General features: G+C 39.6%; 1 protein-coding gene across 3 annotated transcripts in view; it reads right to left on the bottom strand.

Moving 5' to 3' along the window:
• SPECC1L (sperm antigen with calponin homology and coiled-coil domains 1 like) overlaps positions 1-21,673 on the bottom strand; it is a 140,650-nt gene that overhangs the window by 25,697 nt on the left and 93,280 nt on the right. For all 3 annotated transcript variants that reach the window (XM_042962151.1, XM_042962149.1, XM_042962150.1), the window contains exons 11-13: positions 17,106-17,189; positions 14,676-14,832; positions 10,864-10,966 (exon numbers count right to left, since the gene is read on the bottom strand). In XM_042962151.1, coding sequence (XP_042818085.1) covers positions 10,864-10,966; positions 14,676-14,832; positions 17,106-17,189 — 344 coding nt within the window. The remainder of the gene's footprint in view (positions 1-10,863; positions 10,967-14,675; positions 14,833-17,105; positions 17,190-21,673) is intronic.

Consider the following 21,673-nt stretch of genomic DNA (forward strand, 5'->3'; position numbering starts at 1 on the left):
CTCAATGGTGAAAGACTGAAAGCTTTCTTCTAAGCTGAGGAAGAACAAGCCAAGGATGTCCACTTTTGCCACTTCTATTCAACATAGTTCTGGAAGTTTTACCCGGGGCAATCAGGCAAGAAAGAGAAACAAAAGGCATCCATATTGGAAAAGAAGAAGTAAAATCATCACTGTCTGCAGACGATATGATCTCTGTAGAAAACCCTAAATATTCCATACATACAAACTGTTAGATATAATCAATGAATTCAGCAAAATAGCAGGATAAAGGTCAACATACAAAAATCAACTGCATTTCTATACACTAACTATGAACCTAAAAGGGAAATTAGAAAATAATTCCATTCACAGGAGCACCAGAAAGGATAAAACAAATAGGAATCAACTTAATCCAGGAGGTAAAGGACTTGTATGATAAAACCTACAAAATTCTGCTGAAAGAAAGTAAAGACATCCCATATTCATGGGGTGGAATACTTAATACTGTTATGATGTTATTATTACCCAAAGTGATCTACAGATTCAGTGCAATCCCTACCAATGTCCCAGTGAGATTTTTTTTGCAGAAAGAGAAAAACCCTCCTAAAATCAATAACAAACTCAAGGGACCCTGAGTAGTCAAAACAATCTTATAGGGGCGCCTGGGTGGCTTGGTCAAGGTTAAGTGTCCGACTTCGGCTCAGGTCATGATCTCGCAGTCCGTGAGTTCGAGCCCCGCATCGGGCTCTGTGCTGACAGCTCAGAGCCTGGAGCCTGTTTCAGATTCTGTGTCTCCCTCTCTCTGTGACCCTCCCCCGTTCATGCTCTGTCTCTCTCTGTCTCAAAAATAAATAAACGTTTAAAAAAAAATTAAAAAAAAAAAACAATCTTATAAAAATAAGAACAAAGCTAGAGGACTCACACTTCCTGATTTCAAAACTTACTGCATAGCTACAGTGATGAAAATACTGTAGTACTGGCATAGGCAGACCTATATACCAATGAAAGAGAATAAAAAGACCAGACAGGGAAATAAGTAAATAAACCATGAATATAGTCAATGAATTTTGACAAGGGTGCAAAGACCGTTCAATGGGGAGGAGTTTTTTTCAATAAAATGGGGCTGAAATTGTTACCCTCTTGGCCACAGCTTCTGCTGAGTTTCTCTAAGCCTGCCTCCACACACCTTAGGACATGACAAACAACCTTGAGGGCAAAAGCTAAGTCAAACTTGGAGCTCACTACCCTGGGATTGTCTTTTCCCTGAGATTTAGGACCCTCAAATCTTGACTGTGTCCTTGTAGCTCAAATTTTAGCATCCCTACTCAGAGACTCTGAAACAAGCTCTGGACTACTGCTTTTTCTGTTTGGTCTCTGTCCCATGCCAAGAGTTGGCAAATAGTCAGTCCAAAGATTTAAAAAAGCAGGGGTAAATATGGGGCTCAACTCAATGTGTTTTCTTTCTGCAATTCTGGTTTCTGCCAAATTGGTCTTAGTTGCCTAGGTTAGTCCCCAGTGCCTTCAAACACACACACACACACACACACACACACACACACACACACACACACGCAGACGTGTGTGTGTGTGTGTGTGTGTGTATTTTAAACAACATAGTAATTCTAAGTGGAGTCTGGTCTGATATTCTTACCTAAAAAGAAGTTCTAATTAGTTTTAATTATTGATGTGTATTTTACTGACTAGTCCATAAGCTTCCTGAGAATAGAAATTCTTTTTACTTACTGATTCTGCTTTAACACCCATAACACTATCTGGCACAGACTTTATTTAGTATGTATTTGGTAAGTTAATTTTTATATCAGGAAAAATTGCTAGAATGCAAGTAAAGCACAGCATATAAAAACATCACTTCCAACCATTCAAGTCCATCAATTCTTCTTTTTCCACTAATTTCCACTAAGACATGTACAATCTTTTGTTCTTCAGCCCAAGAATTAATGAGCAAATACCTCAATAATACTTCTTAATGCTTATTTGAGATTATCTCAGGCAATTCTAAAACCTTTTTTTTCATTTATTAAAACTATTCCACCATAACCAGTAAAGAAATTGAATTAGTAATCAAAAATCTCCCAAAAAACAAGAGTCCAGGGCCAGATGACTTTCCAGGGGAATTCTACCAAACATTTAAGGAAGAGTTAACACCTATTCTCTTGAAGCTGTTTCAAAAAATAGAAATGGAAGGAAAACTTCCAAACTTTCTATGAAACCAGCATTACCTTGATTCCAAAACCAGAGACCCCACTAAAAAGGAGAACTATAGACCAATTTTCCTGACGAACATGGATGCAAAAATCCTCAACAAGATATTAGCCAGCCGGATCCAACAACACATTAAAAAAATTATTCACCATGACCAAGTGGGATTTATACCTGGGATGCAGGGCTGGTTTAATATCCATAAAACAATTAATGTGATTCATCACATCAATAAAAGAAAGGACAAGAACCATATGATCCTCTCAATAGATGCAGAGAAAGCATTTGACAAAATATAGCATCGTTTCTTGATAAAAACCCTCAAGAAAGTAGGGACAGAAGGATCATACCTCAAGATCATAAAAGCCATATACGAAAGACCCAACACTAACATCATCCTCAATGGGGAAAAACTGAGAGCTTTCCCTCTAAGATCAGGAACAAGACAGGCATGTCCACTCTCATCACTGTTATTCAACATAGTTGGAAGTCTCAGCCTCTGCAATCAGACAACACAAAGAAATAAAAGGCATCCAAATCAGCCAGGAGGAGGTCAAACTTTCACTCTTCACAGACGACATGATACTCTATATGGAAAACCCAAAAGATTCCACCAAAAAAACTGCTAGAACTGATTCATGAATTCAACAAAGTTGCAGGATATAAAATCAATGCACAGAAATCGATTGCATTCCTATACACCAACTATGAAGCAACAGAAAGGGAAATCAAGGAATCAATCCCATTTACAATTGCACCAAAACCCATAAAATACCTAGGAATAAATCTAACCAAAGAGGTGAAAAATCTATACACTGAAAACTAGAGAAAGCTTATGATAGAAACTGAAGAAGACACAAAAAAATGGAAAAAGATTCCATGCTCCTGGATAGGAAGAGCAAATATTGTTAAAATGTCGATACTACCCAAAGCAATCTACATATTCAATGCAATCCGTATCAAAATAACACCAGCATTCTTCAGAGCTAGAACAAATAATCCTAAAATTTGTATGGAACCAGAAAAGACCCTGAATAGCCAAAGCAATCTTGAAAAAGAAAACCAGGGGAGCCTGGGTGGCTCAGTCAGTTAAGCCTCTGACTTCAGCTCAGGTCATGATCTCATGACCCATGACTTAGAGCCCCGTGTCAAGCTCTGTGCTGACAACTAAGAGCCTGGAGCCTGCTTCAGATTCTGTGTCTCCCTTTCTCTGCCCCTCCCCCACTTGCACTCTCTGTCTCTCAAAAATAAACAAACATTAAAAAAAATTTTTTAAGAAAAAGGAAAAGAAAACCAAACAAAGCAGGAGGCATCACAATCCCGGACTTCAAGCTGTACTACAAAGCTGTAATCATCAAGACAGTATGATACTGGCACAAAAACAGACACTCAGATCAATGGAACAGAATAGAGAACCCAGAAGTGGACTCACAAACGGATGACCAACTAATATTTGACAAAGCAGGAAGGAATATCCAATGGAATAAAGACAGTCTCTTCAGCAAGTGGTGCTGGGAAAACGGGACAGCAACATGCAGAAGAATGAACCTGGACCACTTCCTTACACCATACACAAAAATAAACTCAAAATGGATGAACGACCTAAACGTAAGACAGGAAACCATCAAAATCCTCAAGGAGAAAAGCAGGCAAAAACCTCTTTCATCTTCTTACTCAACCTCTTCTTACTCAATATGACTCCAGAGGCAAGGGAAACAAAAGCAAAAATGAATTATTGGGACCTCATCAAAATAAAAAGCTTCTGCACAGCGAAGGAAACAATCAGCAAAACTAAAAGGCAACTGATGGAATGAGAGAAGATATTTGCAAATGACGTATCAGATAAAAGGTTAGTATCCAAAATCTATAAAGGACTTGTCAAACTCAACATCCAAAAAACAAAAAAATCCAGTGAAGAAATGAGCAAAAGACATGAACAGACCCTTCTCCAGGAAAGACATCCAGGTGGCCAACTGACACAGGAAAAAATGCTCAACTAACTCATCAACAGGGAAATACAAATCAAAACCACAATGAGATACCACCTTATACCTGTCAGAATGGCTAACATTAACAACTCAGGCAACAACAGATGTTGGTGAAGATGCGGAGAAAGAGGATCCCTTTGGCATTGTTGGTGGGAATGCAAGTTGGTGCAGCCACTCTGGAAAACAGGATGGAGGTTCCTCAAAAAATTAAAAATAGAACTACCCTATGACCCAGCAATTGCACTACTAAGGTATTTATCCAAGGGATACAGGTATGCTGTTTTGAAGGGACACATACACCCCAATGTTTATAGCAGCACTATCAACAACAGCCGAAGTATGGAAAGAGCCCAAATGTCCATCGAGAGATAAATGGATAAAGAAGATGTGGTACATGTATATACAATGGAGTATTACTCGGCAATCAAAAAGAATGAAATCTTGTCATTTGCAGCTACGTGGATGGAACTAGAGGGTATTATGCTAAGTGAAATTAGTCAAAGACAAATATCATATGACTTCACTCATATGAAGACTTTAAGACACAGAACAGATGAACCTAAGGGAAGCAAAAATAATAGAAAAACAGGGAGAGGGACAAAACATGAGACTCTTAAATATGGAGAACAAACAGAGGGATACTGGAGGGACTGTGGGAGGTGGGATGGGCTAAATGGGTAAGGGGCATTAAGGAATATACTCCTGAAATCACTGCTGCACTATATGCTAACTAATTTGGATGTAAATTTAAAAAATTAAATTAAAAAAAAAACTATTCTGTACAAGATTAAGTGATTTCATTATCCTTTGGATTAAATAATCCAATTCTAGGTCTGGCATTTTATCAGAAAACAAAGATTTTTCATCCAAAGTAGGGCTCTCTTAAAGCATAAGAGACTCTTGGGGCGCCTGGGTGGCTCAGTCGGTTAAGCGTCCGACTTCAGCTCAGGTCACGATCTCACGGTCCGTGAGTTCGAGCCCCGCGTCGGGCTCTGGGCTGATGGCTCAGAGCCTGGAGCCTGCTTCCGATTCTGTGTCTCCCTCTCTCTCTGCCCCTCCCCCGTTCATGCTCTGTCTCTCTCTGTCTCAAAAATAAATAAACGTTAAAAAAAAATAATTAAAAAAAAAGCATAAGAGACTCTTAAAAACTGAAAACAAACTAAGGGTTGATGGGGGGTGGGAGGGAGGGGAGTGTAGGTGATGGGTACTGAAGAGGGCATCTTTTGGGATGAGCACTGGGTGTTGTATGGAAACCAATTTGACAATAAATTTCATATATTAAAAAATAAAAAAAAAAACAAATTTAAAAAACTGAAAAAAAAACAAAAACCAAAAAACAAAGTAGGGCTCTCTTAAATTAACCTTTAGAGGCTCCTTGATTGTATTCAGTTAGGTTTTTCCAGAACAAGAAAACAATGGTTCACCAGCTAAATATAAAGCTGCTAAATATAAAATTTATAATCAAAGAAAATATACTGAAACTATAAATTATTTTCTCAATTACCTTATCAATCTGATATTGTCAATCCCTAACCAAACATAGCCAGAAGAATTGAAAGTAGTTGCCTCTGGGAAGGAGAAATTATAGAGGTTATGAAATAGGGCAATGTATTAGCACTTTTCCCCATAAGCGCTTAAGAATTATTAATGTTAGGGGTGCCTGGGTGGCCCAGTTGGTTAAGCGTCTGACTTTGGCTCAGGTCATGATCTTGTGGTTTGTGAGTTCAAGCCCTGTGTCAGGCTCCACATTGACGGTGTAGAGCCTGCTTGGGATTCTTGCTCTCTGCCCCTCCTGCACACACACACTCTCTCTCTCAAAATAAATAAAGTTAAAAAAAAAAAATGTTAACTGCATATTTACATTAAAAGCATAACTGTAGAAAAAATAAATAAAAACATAATATGTAGAAAATGAGGCACTGATTTAAAACACAAGGAAGATTTAATCCTTAAAGCAATAATGCTAAAGGTTGTTAGTATGATGTCGTGGACTCATGATACAGCTTTGAGGCTGTCATTTGTCCTGTGGGGGTTTTCAGTCCCACATTTGTAAACCTGACAGTAAATCAGAATGCCAAGGCCAACAGTAATAATTCTAGTATTCTAAAACTTCAGTGAACAATAAGTGGCAGGACACAATTTAAAAGAGAAAGTGTATTCGTTAGATAAAAGGCAAACTCAGAAGGGCTTGTTTTATAATGGATGGTTAATGAAGTTACAGTGATTAGCACAATTATTTTAGGATGACTCTTAAGAGAGTTAAAGGAAGATGATATGGTATTAGGGAATCTATCTCCGTTGATTAGACAGCTTCTACGACATAAAGCATGCATGGTCCAAGCATTAATGATGCATTTGGGGCCTGAGAGAGCAGTATGTGCTGAGTGTCACGTAACAGGTCCTGCTCTAGTGAGCTAGTCAAGTGTCACAACCTGCCCTTTCCTGTAGACTGTGAGTAGTCAGAGACCAAAAAAAAAAAAAAAGAAAAAAGAAAAAAAAAAACTGGTCCCAAACTGCTGGCTCCTAAGGATGGGTATGGTCATCCATACTTAAAACTAGATAAGGGAAGGGCTCTGGCACTTCTTACACGGCTCTTGACAAATTAAGAGCTTTATCAGATATATCTTTCAGTTTACAAAGGTTTTTCATTTCAAACTGTCCAATTTTAACTCACAGAGTTTGAAATAAAAGAACCAGCATCCTATCCACTTTTAAACAGCAAGAGTAGAGATCTGTGTCACAGGAAAGAAAAAGTAAGACAAAGAAAAAAGCCGTACGTAGGTTATCATTACAGAAGTGTCCACAGGAGGTAAAGAAAGGGGAAACTGGGTTTGTAGCATAAGACCATCTAGTGTACAGAAAGGTTTTATCTATGTTCATTATTCTGGTATGCATTATATTTCTCCCTGTCCTGTAAGTACCCACTCAATGAAAAAAAACTTAAAATTATTAATTGAAGTTTTTAAGTTGATGTGTGTGTGTGTTATAACAGTTGGAGTACTTCTGTAATAAAGATTTCCTTATAAGAGCAGCGATATGGGAGGGTATCTGTGTAATGTCTACTTAACACTACAGAAGGATAAGACAAAATCTTTGGTATGCCCATTTCCAAAAATCTTAATGGGGGGAACCATCTGGAACCAGCCACATGACAAATCCCATGTTCACTGAAGCCTCAAATGTTTCCTCGTGGGTACAAGTGTGGACAAATGCCAACAGGGAGTGACAGTTTCCTACACTGCAAACTCCTAAGCAGGGCATCCAACTCACGAAAACTCCACAGGACCTCAGGGCCCCCCTGTAGCTTTCCTCAAAGTACCTTGGGATTAGCCTTGCTCTTCTCCCCTACACTTCTCCCCCTTCACTTCCCTCAGATTTGTGTTTTTTTGTTTTTTCAACCAAAACAATGTACTTTAGGATTATAATCAGAGAATTTAAGTGGAAAGGAACCAAGGGACATTAGTTAAATCATTGATTTAAGGCTTGAATCATCTAAATTTGATTATTTAACATTTTAAAAGTTCATCTTATTTATTCATTTATTTATTTATTTGAGAGTGAGAGTGAGAGTGAGAGTGAGAGTGAGAGTGAGAGTGAGAGAGAGAGAGAGAGAGAGAGAGAGACAGGGAGGGAGGGGGAAGGAGAGAAAGAGAATGAAAGCTGGGGAGGGGCAGAGAAAGAGAAGAGAAAATCCCATGCAGGCTCCGTGCTGCCTGTGCTGGAGTACTTAAGGCTTTTAGGCTGGAGCTTCCTGTCTGGCTTCTTCAAAAAGCATATTTTCTAAGTTCATTCATGCTGTAGCATGTATCAAAACTTCCAATCCATGAACATGGGATGTCTTTCCATTTATTTAGATTTTCTTTAATTTCTTTCAGCAATGTTTTACAGTTTTAAGTGTAAAAGCCTTGTTCCCTCCCCCACTTTGGTTAAATTTATTTCTAAGTACTTTATTCTTTTTGATGTTATTGCAAATGGGAGTGTTTTAATTTCATTTTCAGAGTTTCCATTACTAGTGTATAGAAATGCAAGTGGTTTTAGTATACTGACCTTGTATCCTGCAATTTAGCTGAATGTTTATTAGCTCTAACAGTTTGTATGTTAATTCTTTAAGACTTTCTAGATATAAATCATGTCATCTGCAGAGATGGTTTTACTTCTTCCTCTTCAATAACTTATTTTTTTTCTCTTGCCCAACTGCTCTAGCTAGAATTTCCAGGAAAATACTGAATAGAAGTGGTGAGAGTGGACGTCCTTTTTTGTTCCTGATATGATAACAGCTTTCAAAGGGAAAGCTTTCAAAGTCTTTCACCATGAGGTATGCTGTGAGCTGTGGGTTTTTCACATATGCTCTTTAACAGACTGAGAAAGCCCCCTTCTATTCCCAATTTGCTATTTTTTATCATAAATAGGTTTTTAATTTTGTCAAGTATTCTTTCTGTGCCTACTGACATGATTATCTTCGTTTTTTTCCCTTTATTATATGTTGATTAATTATCATATGTTGAACCAACCTTGCATTCCAGGGATAAATCCCACTTGGTCATGGTGTAGGATTCTTTTTATTTGCTCCTGGATTGTTTGTCAGTATTTTGTTAAGAATTTTTGCATAAAGAATATTGATCCATAGTTTTCTCTACAACGTTTCTTTCTGGGCTGGTTATCAGGGTAAATTGGCCTCAGGGAGTAAGTCACAAAGTGTTCTCTCTTCTGTTTTTGGAAGAGTTTGAGAAAGACTGGTGTTAATTCTTGTAAACATTTGGCAGAATTCACCAATGAAGCTATTTGGCCTTGAGCTTTTCTCTGTTGGAAGTATTTTGATTAATAATTCAGTCTCTTTCATTGTTATAGGTCTGTTCAGATTTTCTTTCTTCTTGGGTCATAATTGATAGTTTGCATATTTAAGAATTTCCCCTTTCATACCTAGGTTACCCAATTTGTCAGCATACAATTGTTCATAGTATTCCCTTTTAAGTATTCCTATTATTATTTACTAAGTAAATAAGTACTCCCTATTTCTGTGAGGTCACTAATAATGTCCCCTCTTTTATTCCTGATTATTTATTTATTTATTTATTTTTTAATTTTTTTTTTCCAACGTTTTTTATTTATTTTTGGGACAGAGAGAGACAGAGCATGAACGGGGGAGGGGCAGAGAGAGAGGGAGACACAGAGTCAGAAACAGGCTCCAGGCTCCGAGCCATCAGCCCAGAGCCTGACGCGGGGCTTGAACTCACGGACCGCGAGATCGTGACCTGGCTGAAGTCGGACGCTTAACCGACTGCGCCACCCAGGCGCCCCTATTCCTGATTTTTAATTTCAGTCTGCTCTTTTTTCCTTTGTCCATCTAGCAAAAGGTTTGTTGATTTGTTGATCTTTTCAAAGAACCAACTTTTGGTTTCATTAATCTTCTCTACTGTTCTGTCTGCTGTAATCTTTATTTCTTTCCTTCTGATTGCTTTTGGCTCAGATTGCTCTTCTTTTTCTACTTTCCTAAAGTGAAAGGTTAGGATATTGATTTGAGATTTCTTCTCTTTAAAGGTAGGTGTTTATGGTTATAAATTTCCCTCAGAGAGCTGCTTTCAATGCCTCCCATAAGTTTTGATATGTTGTGTTTTCACTTTCATTCTTATTTTCTAATTTCCCTTGTGATTTATTCTTTGCCCACTGATTATCTAGAAACTGTGTTTAATTTCCACTTAGTTGTGAATTTTCCTTCTGTTATACATTTCTAATTTCATTCCACTATGGTTAGAAAAGATACTCGATATAATCTCAATCTTTGTTCAAATTTATTGAGTCATTTTATGACCCAACATATACCCTAACTTGTGATGTTCTACGTGCACCTGAGAAGAATGTGTATTCTTCTGTTGTTGGATGCCAGGAGTCTCCAAGCCTATACAGAATATAACTCATTTATCCATATATATCTGTACAGATATGCAGATACACCATCTATCTACATTTAGTATCTAGTATATACTTCAAGTCATGTACATCCTTGCTGATTTTCTATTTACTTATATCCCATTCATTTACTTTTATTTTTTTGCTAAGTAATTTTTTATTGTAGTAAAATATAACATAAAATTTGTAATTTTAATCATTGATGAAAATATTAATTTAAAGTAAAATAAATATATTTTCACTCTTAGATCAGATGGGACCTCAGTGAAGGCAGTTAACAGGAATTAGTTAAGAAAGTGTTATATTGGGGCGCCTGGGTGGCTCAGTCAGTTAAGCATCCGACTTCGGCTCAGGTCATGATCTCGCGGTTTGTGAGTTCGAGCCCCGCATCGGGCTCTGTGATAACAGCTCAGAGCCTGGAGCCTGCTTTGGATTCTGTGTCTCCTCCTCTCTCTGCCCCTCCCATGCTCATGCTCTGTCTCTCTCTGTCTCTCAATAACAAATAAATGTTAAAAAAAAAAAAAGAAAAAAAAAAGAAAGTGTTATAATAGCTGAATAAAAGTACTGGAAAGATTAGCTACTCTGGTAAGGTAAAAAATTTATGCCATCCAAGTGACACTCAGCCAAGTTTGGGATAGACTTTGTGTTGAATGTGATCCTGAATTCAGCACAGGATTCCCCATTTTAATGTGAGACGTGTAGCAAGCTCTGACACTCCAGCACCTGGTTTGGCCCTTGCTCATGTGGGAGAAAGGAACCATATGATTACCTGATAGCCTTCTGTTTTCTTCTGACACCACTTCAGCAAAGCATTCCTCTTTGATCCTCCATATTCTCTCGCCAATGCAGACAGAGGGTCTTTCCTTTCTTCCCTAAGTGAAAATAAGGAATCCAAAGTTAAAATATTTTTTATTTGAGCACATTATAAACCAGAAATCCCACAAAGAAGAAAGAACAGTGTCAGTTTGCATTCCTGGATGGGATAATTGCACATACTAAGGCATCTAATAGCAAGATGTAGGCTTTCATTCAATTGATTTTACTTCTCAATTTTTACAGGATCCTCACAGACCCAGTTTCTGCTATCTGAAGGGATGGACTCTGTTTATTATCCACACGGAAACTGGCAAAGATTTAGTATGGTGTGCACTCACAATTAATGGAATGCTTTCCAGAATGCTCAGGAGGAAAAACAACCTGACAGTGGCTGCATATGAAAGCTGTTATGGCCGACTTTTATTCAGTATCTTGCCCTTCCATAATCTTTATGCTTTTGTTTTATTTTACTAGTTTTTGTTTTCAACCTTTTATGTCCTCAATCATTTCGTCTTTTTTTAAAAAATAAATCACTTGGTGGGGGGGCGCCTGGATGGCTCAGTCGGTTGAGCGTCCGTCCGACTTCAGCTCAGGTCATGATCTCACGGTCTGTGAGCTCGAGCGCCGCATCGGTCTCTGTGCTGCTGACAGCTCAGGGCCTGGAGCCTGCTTCGGATTCTGTGTCTCCCTCTCTCTCTGCCCCTCCCCTGCTCATGCTCTGTCTCTCTCTGTCAAAAATAAATAAACATTAAAAAAATTTTTTTAACTATTTAAAAAAATAAATAAATAAATCACTTGGGGCCCCTGGGTGGCTCATTCAGTTAAGTGTCCAACTTGGCTCAGGTCATATCTCACGGTTTATGAGTTCAAGCCCCGCGTCGGGCTCTGTTGCTGACAGCTCAGAGCCTGGAGCCTGCTTTGGATTCTGTGTCTCCCTCTCTCTCTCTGCCCCTCCTCCACTTGTGCTCTGCCTCTCTCTCTTTCTCTCAAAAATAAATGTAAAAAAAATTTTTTTTAAATATAAATAAAAATAAATCACTTATTGTAAATACAAAGGGCAAGATTATGCAAAGTGAAGGATTAGAAGGAATAGTGCCTACCTTCAAGGTGCTTACATTTAGGGGAAGCAGATAAGACAACAGATGGCAACACACATTAAAACATTCATAAAATGTTTCAAATGTGTTTATTGTGAAGATATACACTCTTTATTGACTACAGGTAACTAGAGTTTTATCTTGCATAGAAAATGGGATTTTTCTGTAAACTCACTCACTTGTTCAATACCTCCTTATGGAACACCACTCTGCCAGGCAATGGATAGTGAACAACACAGGGTTCCTGCCCCCTCAAGGAACTTCAAAGTTTACTATAAAGTAGACACACCACAGGAGTTCAAAAAAAACAAAAACAAAAACAAAAACAAAAAAAAACAACAACGGCTACTTACAATTCATGTCTTAAAATTATATGTAGAGTACCTTTTAGGCACTGTCAATTTCCTTGAAGATAGAATAAATATCCTGCTCTAAATAAGACAATGAATCAAAAAAGATTTTGTGATCACTCTGGTGATGAAGCAAGTAAGGCATACAATCTGACATATCCTGGACCAAATCCTGCTTTTTAGTAACTACTTGATGAATACCTGGAGAGAGAGCGCTTCTAAAATGACCTGCTCTTTGATAAGTGGCATACTCTTAAAAGTTTGTTCTATTTTTTAGTGATTACTTTAGGAATAAAGCAGAGATTCTATCCCACACCCCATAAGTATACTTATGCCCAATAAGTATCCTAACGGCTACTATATTACAAGTGGCTTAATATTCTTCAGTGCATTGATTCTATGTTTTCACCCTTCAAGCTATGCTAGAAAATCAAAGAGTACATATTTATAACTGAAGCTTTTCCAATTCAGAGGTGTGCTCAAGCAGCACCGGTTTGATTTATCTTAGAACCAAAAGTAAAATACAAAAATTTCCAGCAAGGAGTTAAGACTGCTGTCTTGAAGAAATATACTTTTATGTTTGCATGCCAGCCCACCAGACTCCTGCTTTGGTTTAAAAAGCCCAAAGAAGTGTGTTATAATACCACTGAACATAGGAAAAGAGAATGAGAATAAAGTTAATGAAATACGAACACAAAAAAAACAAGCCAAATGAATGAATGAATGAATGCATGAATGAATAAATCTCCAACACGCTTAAAATAATACTATTATAATCAATGTGAAAGGTTTACTCTGGCTCACACCAGGTCTGTTTGTTTATAGAAACAGCTTAAAATTAAAGTATCAAAGAAGAGTTAACTTTATGGACTACAATGGCAAGCTTCAGAAAAGAGCCTCCCAGAGCTGGAGGGTCGTCTCTCATAACCTCTTCATTATAAGATGAAGACACCTTCCATTATAAGATGAAGACACCTTCCAGTTGAAGATCACAGCTTCTGAGTAGGGGAGCCAGAAGAGTGGGTGCACTTCCCACAGGCATACTACAGGTATGGCCTACCACCCAGGACAGAGACAGGTGTGAACAGTGCTCTCCCTGCATGAGCCTAGGCAGAGCATGAGCTAACCTCATCATCACTGCACCCCTACTTGCTCTGATGGCGCACAGCTTATGGGACCACTATTCTTAGAGGTTGAGTCCCTAGAGTCAGGGCTTTAAACTAAAGTATATAACTTGAGTTTGAGAGGCCAAACATTCCATTTTATTCTCATACATATAAGGCTAAAGTTCTGAAATCCACTCCTATCCCTCCTTCAATTCTTCCCAATACACCTCGACAGTTTTCCTCACCCCTATATACGATGTATGCTATCTTTTTGAAATTTTTTTTTTCCTCTAAATTATAACTACTTCTTAGTCCCAAATGGATTCTGACATAAGAGAAGTATGAATAAAATATACTACTACATTTTCAGGTACTGTTTACCAAAGATCAGTGTGGCACCATGTTCCCACCTTCTGGTCTAGAACAATTAAAACCGTCTCTGGTGGCTCTCATTCTTCCATTCCTTTTCTAGAAACCTGCTGCCAAAACCAATCATCTTTCCCTGTGAAAAGCCTCCTGAGTCCCACCTTCCCTTCACCATTTCCACTGCTGTCATACTGATTCGGATTCAGCATCTTTGTCCCCAAAATATTATAATGTCATTTCAGTTGTGTTCCCCGATTTTTGTCCACAATGGAAGAATCCTTGAATCATCTCCTCACTCTGATTTATTTACCCCACTTTATATCTCCTACTATATCAAAGTGATTCAATTTGACTGTAAGGAGGTTCCATGCCTAGCCACATCCTACCCTATCAATCTTTTCTTCCACTGCCCCCAGATATGGTGGGTCCACACCTTCCTCTGGTCTTCTGTGCCCATCCTCTCTGCACATGGTGTACCACCTACCCATAGCTCCCCCAAACCTTGGTTACTCACCCTTCTGTACATTCACTCATGTCTCTGACCTTGCCAGCCCACCCTCCACACCCAGGCACCACTCCCCTAGGAAGCTTCCCCCTAACCCTCCACCCACACCCCATATTGTAATTCCACAATGCTTAGGAGGAAAGGAACCACCTCTTTGACTTTGCCTTGCTTTTTACTTCTATACCATCTTACCCAATTCTGGGCATAGAAGAGATGAGAAAACAATAACCCACAAAGAAAAAAAATCAGTGCTCGATTGCCATTATTTTATAATCTGATTATTGATCTCCGAAGGCTAGGAGAGGTATACATGAAATCCATCAGTATTAACTGTTCTCTACCTTATCCGACTTCGGGTGGTGGGGGTGACGGACGCCGTGGGAGAGGAAGACAGGGAAAGCTGTGGAGACGTGGTTCCCATAGCCATAAGAGAGGCCGGCGATGCTCCCTCGGGTGCATTGATGTCTCGTTTCATCTCTTCACTACTTCGTCGAGATACTGATTGTGAAAAATAGTCATTATGCATTTCATAATGGAGAAAGATGGTTACTTTTATAAAATACTTTTAAATTAGGTTTTTGAGACCTTTTCTTCAGGTTCCAAAAAAAAGTAGAAATTACCATATATGAAAAAAACTAACATTTCCTTTATCATACTGGTAACTTGGAAGGATTTATTTCTTTCATTAAAAAACCTGTAAAAAAGATGCGGTTGAGATATGCATTGAACCCCACATTTCCTGAAGGTATGGAATACATCTTATCCTTCACCATAACAATCACAGAACATACTATCCACTCTCAACTAAAGTAAACATAACCCTTCTGAACATAGCCAAAATACCATTTAAGGGGGAAAAAAAGGAAAAATACATCATCATTTAATTCTGGGTCAGGCCATGTTTTAAAAAACATAAACCAATGAGACAAACAGAAAACCAAAAGGTGTCACTTCAACTACTGAGAAACAAGATCAGTCAGAAAAGTTCTATTTTGAAAGGCTACCACAGTAAGCCATCACACCTTGTTAGAATTACGGAAATTCTAAGAACTGCTAAGTGGAAGTAGCTCCTGCTTTAGCCGTTGGTAACAGAGCCACAACAAAAGCAAATTTCTAGCAAGGAGGCACTGAGTTGGCACAGGTGCTCAAGGCTCTGGGCTGAATGCGGGAAGAAGTGAAATATGAGACAAAGTTCCTGACCTCAGACATATACTCTCTCACATCAGAAGATGCTGGATATACAGGTGCCCTGAGCTGGCTGTAATCAATGTTATACATCAGTAATTCTTCCCAGATTACTGAAACTGCCCCTGCTTTTACGGACTAAAATTTTCTTGGTGATTATAGGATGGTCACAAGCAGAATATAACTCTGCATTAGTGAAGTGATGTCTGTAAAGATCCAGAGGAGAGAGACGCTTTCTCCTATTACATAATCTTATTAGAATGATATATTTATAAATATTTCTGACATAATTTTGTGATTATTCTTGTTTTTCTTTCAATATCAGATCTTCATATGCCTTAAATCAGCAGTTTCTTTTAAGTGGTGTGCTAGGAAATTGGATGAGAACCCCTTTCATAATTTTATATAAAATAGAGGAAACTGAGGGCACACCTGAGTGGCTCAATTGGTTAAGTGTCCGACTTCGGCTCAGGTCATGATCTCGCAGTTCGTGGGTTCAAGTCCCGTGTCAGCCTCTGTGCTGACAGCTTGGAGCCTGGAGCCTGCTTCTGATTCTGTGTCTCCCTCTCTCTCTGCCCCTCCCCCACTCATGGTCTGTCTCTCAAAAATAAACATGAAAAAATTTTTAAAAATATAGGGGAAACTGAAAACGAATCAGAAGAACTCTATGATAAGAAAAGGCTTTGGAGGCACCTGGGTGGCTCAGTCAGTTAAACATCCAACTTCGGCTCAGGTCATAATATTATGGTTCATGAGTTTGAGCCCTGCATTGGGCTCTGTGCTGACAGTGTGGAGCCTGCTTGGGATTTTCTCTCTCCCTCTCTCTCTACCCCTCCCCCCCCCCCAAATAAATAAATAAACTTTAAAAAAAATTCAAAAAAGCAAGAAAAGGCTTTGGAATCTGAGCTTTGGGATGGTAATTTTGGCTGGACTTCCCACTAATACAAAGATCTGGCTATAATGCATAAAAACTGTACTAGCTTAAATCCCCATGCAAGTGGAAGGTTAACTGTATGAGGTAAAGTTATAGGAATTTCTCCTTTTCTGGTCCAATTTCTAGCTGAGTTATTAAGGGCAAATAAGGGCCACAAAGGGAAAATAATGAGAGCAACTGATAAACTGGGGTTAGCTCTATGAGACAAAGTAAGCTTGTTACATTCATCATTATAGGATGGCTTTTTTATACTGGAAAAATCTGGTTTCCAGAGAATTTTTGGTGTGCTCTGAAATAACAGTCATGACACACCTTGGGATTAATACTAGAATCTTTCACAACTATACCAACTTTGTATCAAGCTATATTTTCAGCACGACATCTAGCCCATTCTAGGCACTTCACAAATCTTGTTAAATAAATGGAACAATCTAGTTTTGGGCCATGAAATTGATTATTTTGAAATCAGGGCCATGAAATGTGATTTCTATAGAATCTGAAAAATACAACAGGGGAAATTCAGAGTGAAAATAATCAACTCAAGAGCTAAAGAGGCAAGAAAAGCTAGGTAAGTCTAAAGAGAAAGTATTTAGTACCATCACTAAGACCTCTGGAAGTCTTTCTAAGGGAAATTCCAGATAAAAGTCATCACCTGAGATGGTCTTGGCATTTTCCATGGCAGGTACTCTTGGCAGAGAAGCAGGTCGGCTGGTTGAAGATGTTCTTAATAGGTGCTCTGCACAAAATGGGAAGGGTCAAAATAAAGACATCAGACACTGAACTCTGAAGAAACAAAGGCAGCAGGAAGGTGAGCTCTCCTCCTGTCCCCCTGGAAGCTAACCCTTCTTTCTCAACCCAGGGCACTCTAACAATTCCCTATGGAGTCCATGTCTACTAAAGAGTTTCCTGAGACAAAGACTGTGGGAAAACATTTCATTCAATGTTTGATTTCTAGAGATAAGATTTGATACAGATGAATGCTTCTAAATCACTGACTGCTACTTACCACTTTGACGCAACTCAACCAAAATTCAAAGATCCCCTACTGTATGTAGGTCTAAAAGTACAAGCTAAATCAAAGGCTTGCCCTTCTGTGCCTAACAGTAGTGGGGAATCCATACATATACACAACCAGAGACAAGTCAGGACAGGACGATTGGAATAACAGAATGACAAAGTATTATCAAACCACAGAGTGAGAATCCATTCACTCTGATTTTAGGCAGCAGGGAGGTCTTCAACAACATAATGATATTAAGCTGAGCTTTACTAGTAGAGAAGAAGGGTGGGAACAGTATTTCAGCCAGACAACAAGCAGAACAAAGGTATAAGAGCATTCAAGTTACAGAACGATAAAATCCCAGTGGCCTCAACATGGGGCATATGGAAATCAGAAAGGGCGACAGAGAAAGGGGCTTTAAAGGGAAAATGAGGCTAACTAACAAGAGCCTTCATTACTTAGTATGTGGACTTTAGTCTGAGGGCAACAAGGAAGCAACAGACATTTCTGAAATTCAAGGAAGGACGCAGAGAAAGAGTGCCTCCACTGTGCAGTTTGCAGCCGCACCCTGTTCCACTCCTCCCTTGCTCTCTAAACACAAGTCATCTTGGGAGTTTCTGGAGTTCCTCAAACACTGGCACTGTTCTCCTCCCTCCTATTCTCCTCCTCCATTTCCTCCATAGCCTGACTACTTTCATCACCCTTCTGGTCTAGCTTCAACATCACTTCCTCAGGACCTGCTACCCCAGAGTGGGAGCCCCCAAACACAGACCAGCACACTTCTTACCTAGGGCTATAAGCCTAACAAGGCTGATGTCAGGCCAGGACGACAAGCACAAGGAGGGACAGACTAGATGTTCTGCCTGGGTGCCATGTCCTAAGGACATGTGATTAGCATGAGGGAAAACACCACCCCTTACATTTAATGAAGACTTAGCCTCACTGTCCAAGAATGGCCCTATAGCAAACATATTTTAACAAGGGAAAAGACAAGATTTACTGTACATTAGTCAAACAGGTCATTCACCACTTCTTTTTAAGAACCAACAATTAAAAAAAAAAAATAGTTCCTCTCAGAATGTCATGATGTCAAAAGTAATGGCATATGGCACCTTTCAAGGATAGCACCTCTGTTATTCCAAAATTTATTTTCTAAGTGTATAAAGAACATTTGGTTCTAATTACACACAACTTTGAGAAGGATGAACTTCCTTTCTTAAGGAAGACAGGACTTACACAGCCTACAGTCATTACATCTTCCCAATCCTGAACAAGTATCACCTTTGTACGAAGAGCCTGCAAGCAAGCATCAATCAGAATTCTGAACCCTGTCAGCAGTTGGCACTCATCCTCACAGGAAAAGCATATTATGCACAACGTCTGACAGACAAAACAAAGTTAGTAGAACACGGAAATAGTAGGAAACAGAAATCAACATTTTTAATTTAATCAAAATTTCCATTTTACAATTCTGCAGCTAGTCATTTCCCTAAATTCTTAATCTCCCAAAACACAGCAAATGAAGCAAGTGAAAACAAAGGTTGTACAGACAAATGAATCCAAACACATAGCATGCTGGCCAAGGCCAGAAGCCCTTGCCATTCTCTCCAGGGAAAGTGTTTCTAAATTACCTGACTTCTTTCTCTTTAACACTGCACACCACAGGCACACAACTGAAAGAAAGTTCATGATTCCTTTGCTCAACGCTGGCTAAGTCTTTTCTTGCTGCATGTCTAAGGATCCAAATGTGTCTCAAGTCAGCAGGTGGTGCCCTACCACATACCAACACCTACTTTTTGAAAATGTACAAAATTGTACTGAAGCCCCAGTTCAGTTATTCTTTTCAAAATTATTTGTGGTAAACTCAACAGGCACAACACAGCCTGCAGCCATTCCATGAAGTATTTTCACCATGAGACTCACACTCGCTCAGAGGCACTTGCCCCAGTGGGAGCACATGTCCAAAGACTCCTGCTGTAAGCAGCTGGGTTCCACCTTCATGTCATACTGTCAGTTTATCTCTTTTCAGGAAGTAAGATTAGTGTATTACAGTCAAGTATGGCAAGCAGGAGAGACTATATTTTACAGTAATAGAGTCTATTCTATTGTCATATGGAGCTTTTCTTGTCTCTAATCCATTCATTAAACAAAAATCCCTTGGATGTCCACTACTCACTAGGCACTGGGCTTGGTACAAAGGTCAGAGAAAGGAAGAGAAGAGGCAAGAAATGGGACTCAGAATCTAGAGCAGAAGCCAGGTTTCTTTAAAAAGTCTTTATAAGTGAGGGATGCTAGGAAAGAACAAGTACTCGGGACTCTGGAAACACAACAGGGGACGTGACCTGCTCTTGAGGGGAGGTCCGGAAAAGCCTCCCCAGGAAATAACATCTCAGTTCAGACAAGAAGGGTAATTAATAGCTTTTATACAGGCAAAGGAGAGGTTGGAGGACAGAGAGTGTTCCCAGCTGAGTGCTCAGCACATACCAAAACAACCCCAGGGTGTCTATGTTCAGAGGACGGGGTGGAGGAAAGGAGCAGATGAGGTGGCAAAGGCAAGCTGGAAGGGCCAGAGCAGGCAAGGGCAAGCATGCAGGTGATGCAGGCCAAATTGAGGAGTGTGGACTTTATCCTGCTGGCAGTGAGGAGCCAATGAAGGTTTTATTAGGAAAGCATCTTTGTGGATGAAGCGGAGTGAAGGGCAACAGTGCACGCAGGATGAGGAGTTAGACTGTACAGGGGAGGGATGAGAATGACTTGGACTTGGGTTGTGCCGGGGGGATGGAGAGAAGTAAACAGCTTCAAGAGCTGTTCAATGAGGCAGAATCAACAGACTTGCTGACCCAATGGATATGGAGGTGACAACGGATAAGGTTCCACATACACAGACAAGAAAAGGGAAAAGTACTGTGGGAGGAAGATAGATGAGAACATGCTGAATTTGAGAACCCTATGAGAGATGCAGGGGAAGATGCAGAGCAACAGAGGAGGTTCAGGAGAAAAGTCAGAGGGGATACATCACTTTGGAAATTATCAGCACAGAGCTAATGAGAATGAACTTGGTGACCTGGGGGCCCTGGTAACCTCGGTCAGAGCAATCTCATACACTGGTGGGGACAAAAGTAAGGCAAGAATGTGCTGAGGAGTGATTGGGGAGAGAGGAAGAGGACAAGCTGTGCAAGGAGAAGAGAGAAAGTATGGTAGCTGCAGGAGGTGGGGAAGGGGAGAGAATTCTTTCTCTTAACCTCGGTGAGATGTGAGCATTTTTATTTTATTTATTTTTTTTTTTTATAAATTTTTTTTTAACGTTTATTTATTTTTGAGACAGAGAGAGACAGAGCATGAACGGGGGAGGGGCAGAGAGAGAGGGAGACACAGAATCGGAAGCAGGCTCCAGGCTCTGAGCCATCAGCCCAGAGCCCGACGCGGGGCTCGAACTCACGGACCGTGAGATCGTGACCTGAGCTGAAGTCGGACGCTTAACCGACTGAGCCACCCAGGCGCCCCAAGATGTGAGCATTTTTAAATGACAGTGGAAGGGAGCCAGTAGAGAGGGTAAAGTTGAAGATATAGGAGAAGGGGGTAATAGTCCAAGGCTAACAGCATCTGTGAAACCTAAGGGGATGAGATCCAGGGCTCAGAGGAAGCGATAACCTACATAGAAGTGTTCTGTTTACCTCCAACAGACAGGCAGTGATAACATGAGCATACTAGGTCTGCTCCTTAATTCTCTTATTTTAGAAATCACAGTAATAAACAGGTACAGGCAGTTGTCCCTATATTGTCTCCCAAAACAAATTTACAGGCAAAATAGTGGGTTTAGAAATAGGAGCCTAAATAGCCAATTTCTGTTCAGAGAGTAGTTCCAAATAGACCGATGCTCCTGCCAAAAACAAGTACAAAATCTGAAGAAAAAAAAAAAGAAAAGAAAATCAACCACTTAAAGACACTAAAGAGAATCCAAAAGCAGGCAGAAGAGGAAAGAGCAGGGGGCAAATTTCCCAGTTTATGGCTATAGGCATGAGTGTAGACCCCAGCTAAGGCTACAAGGGCAAATGGTAGAAAACCCACAGCTTTACTGCCTTGAAGAAGCAGAAGATATATTTCAGGACAACCAAAGATGCTGGAAAAGGAGGGAGTAGAGGAAATACCAGAAAGAATCACAAATTCTGTATATAAACTCTGCCCAAATCTCTCACTGACCTCCGAAAACCACAAGCACA

Source organism: Panthera tigris, chromosome D3 (genome assembly GCF_018350195.1).
Source record: "Panthera tigris isolate Pti1 chromosome D3, P.tigris_Pti1_mat1.1, whole genome shotgun sequence".
Lineage (NCBI taxonomy): Eukaryota > Metazoa > Chordata > Mammalia > Carnivora > Felidae > Panthera > Panthera tigris.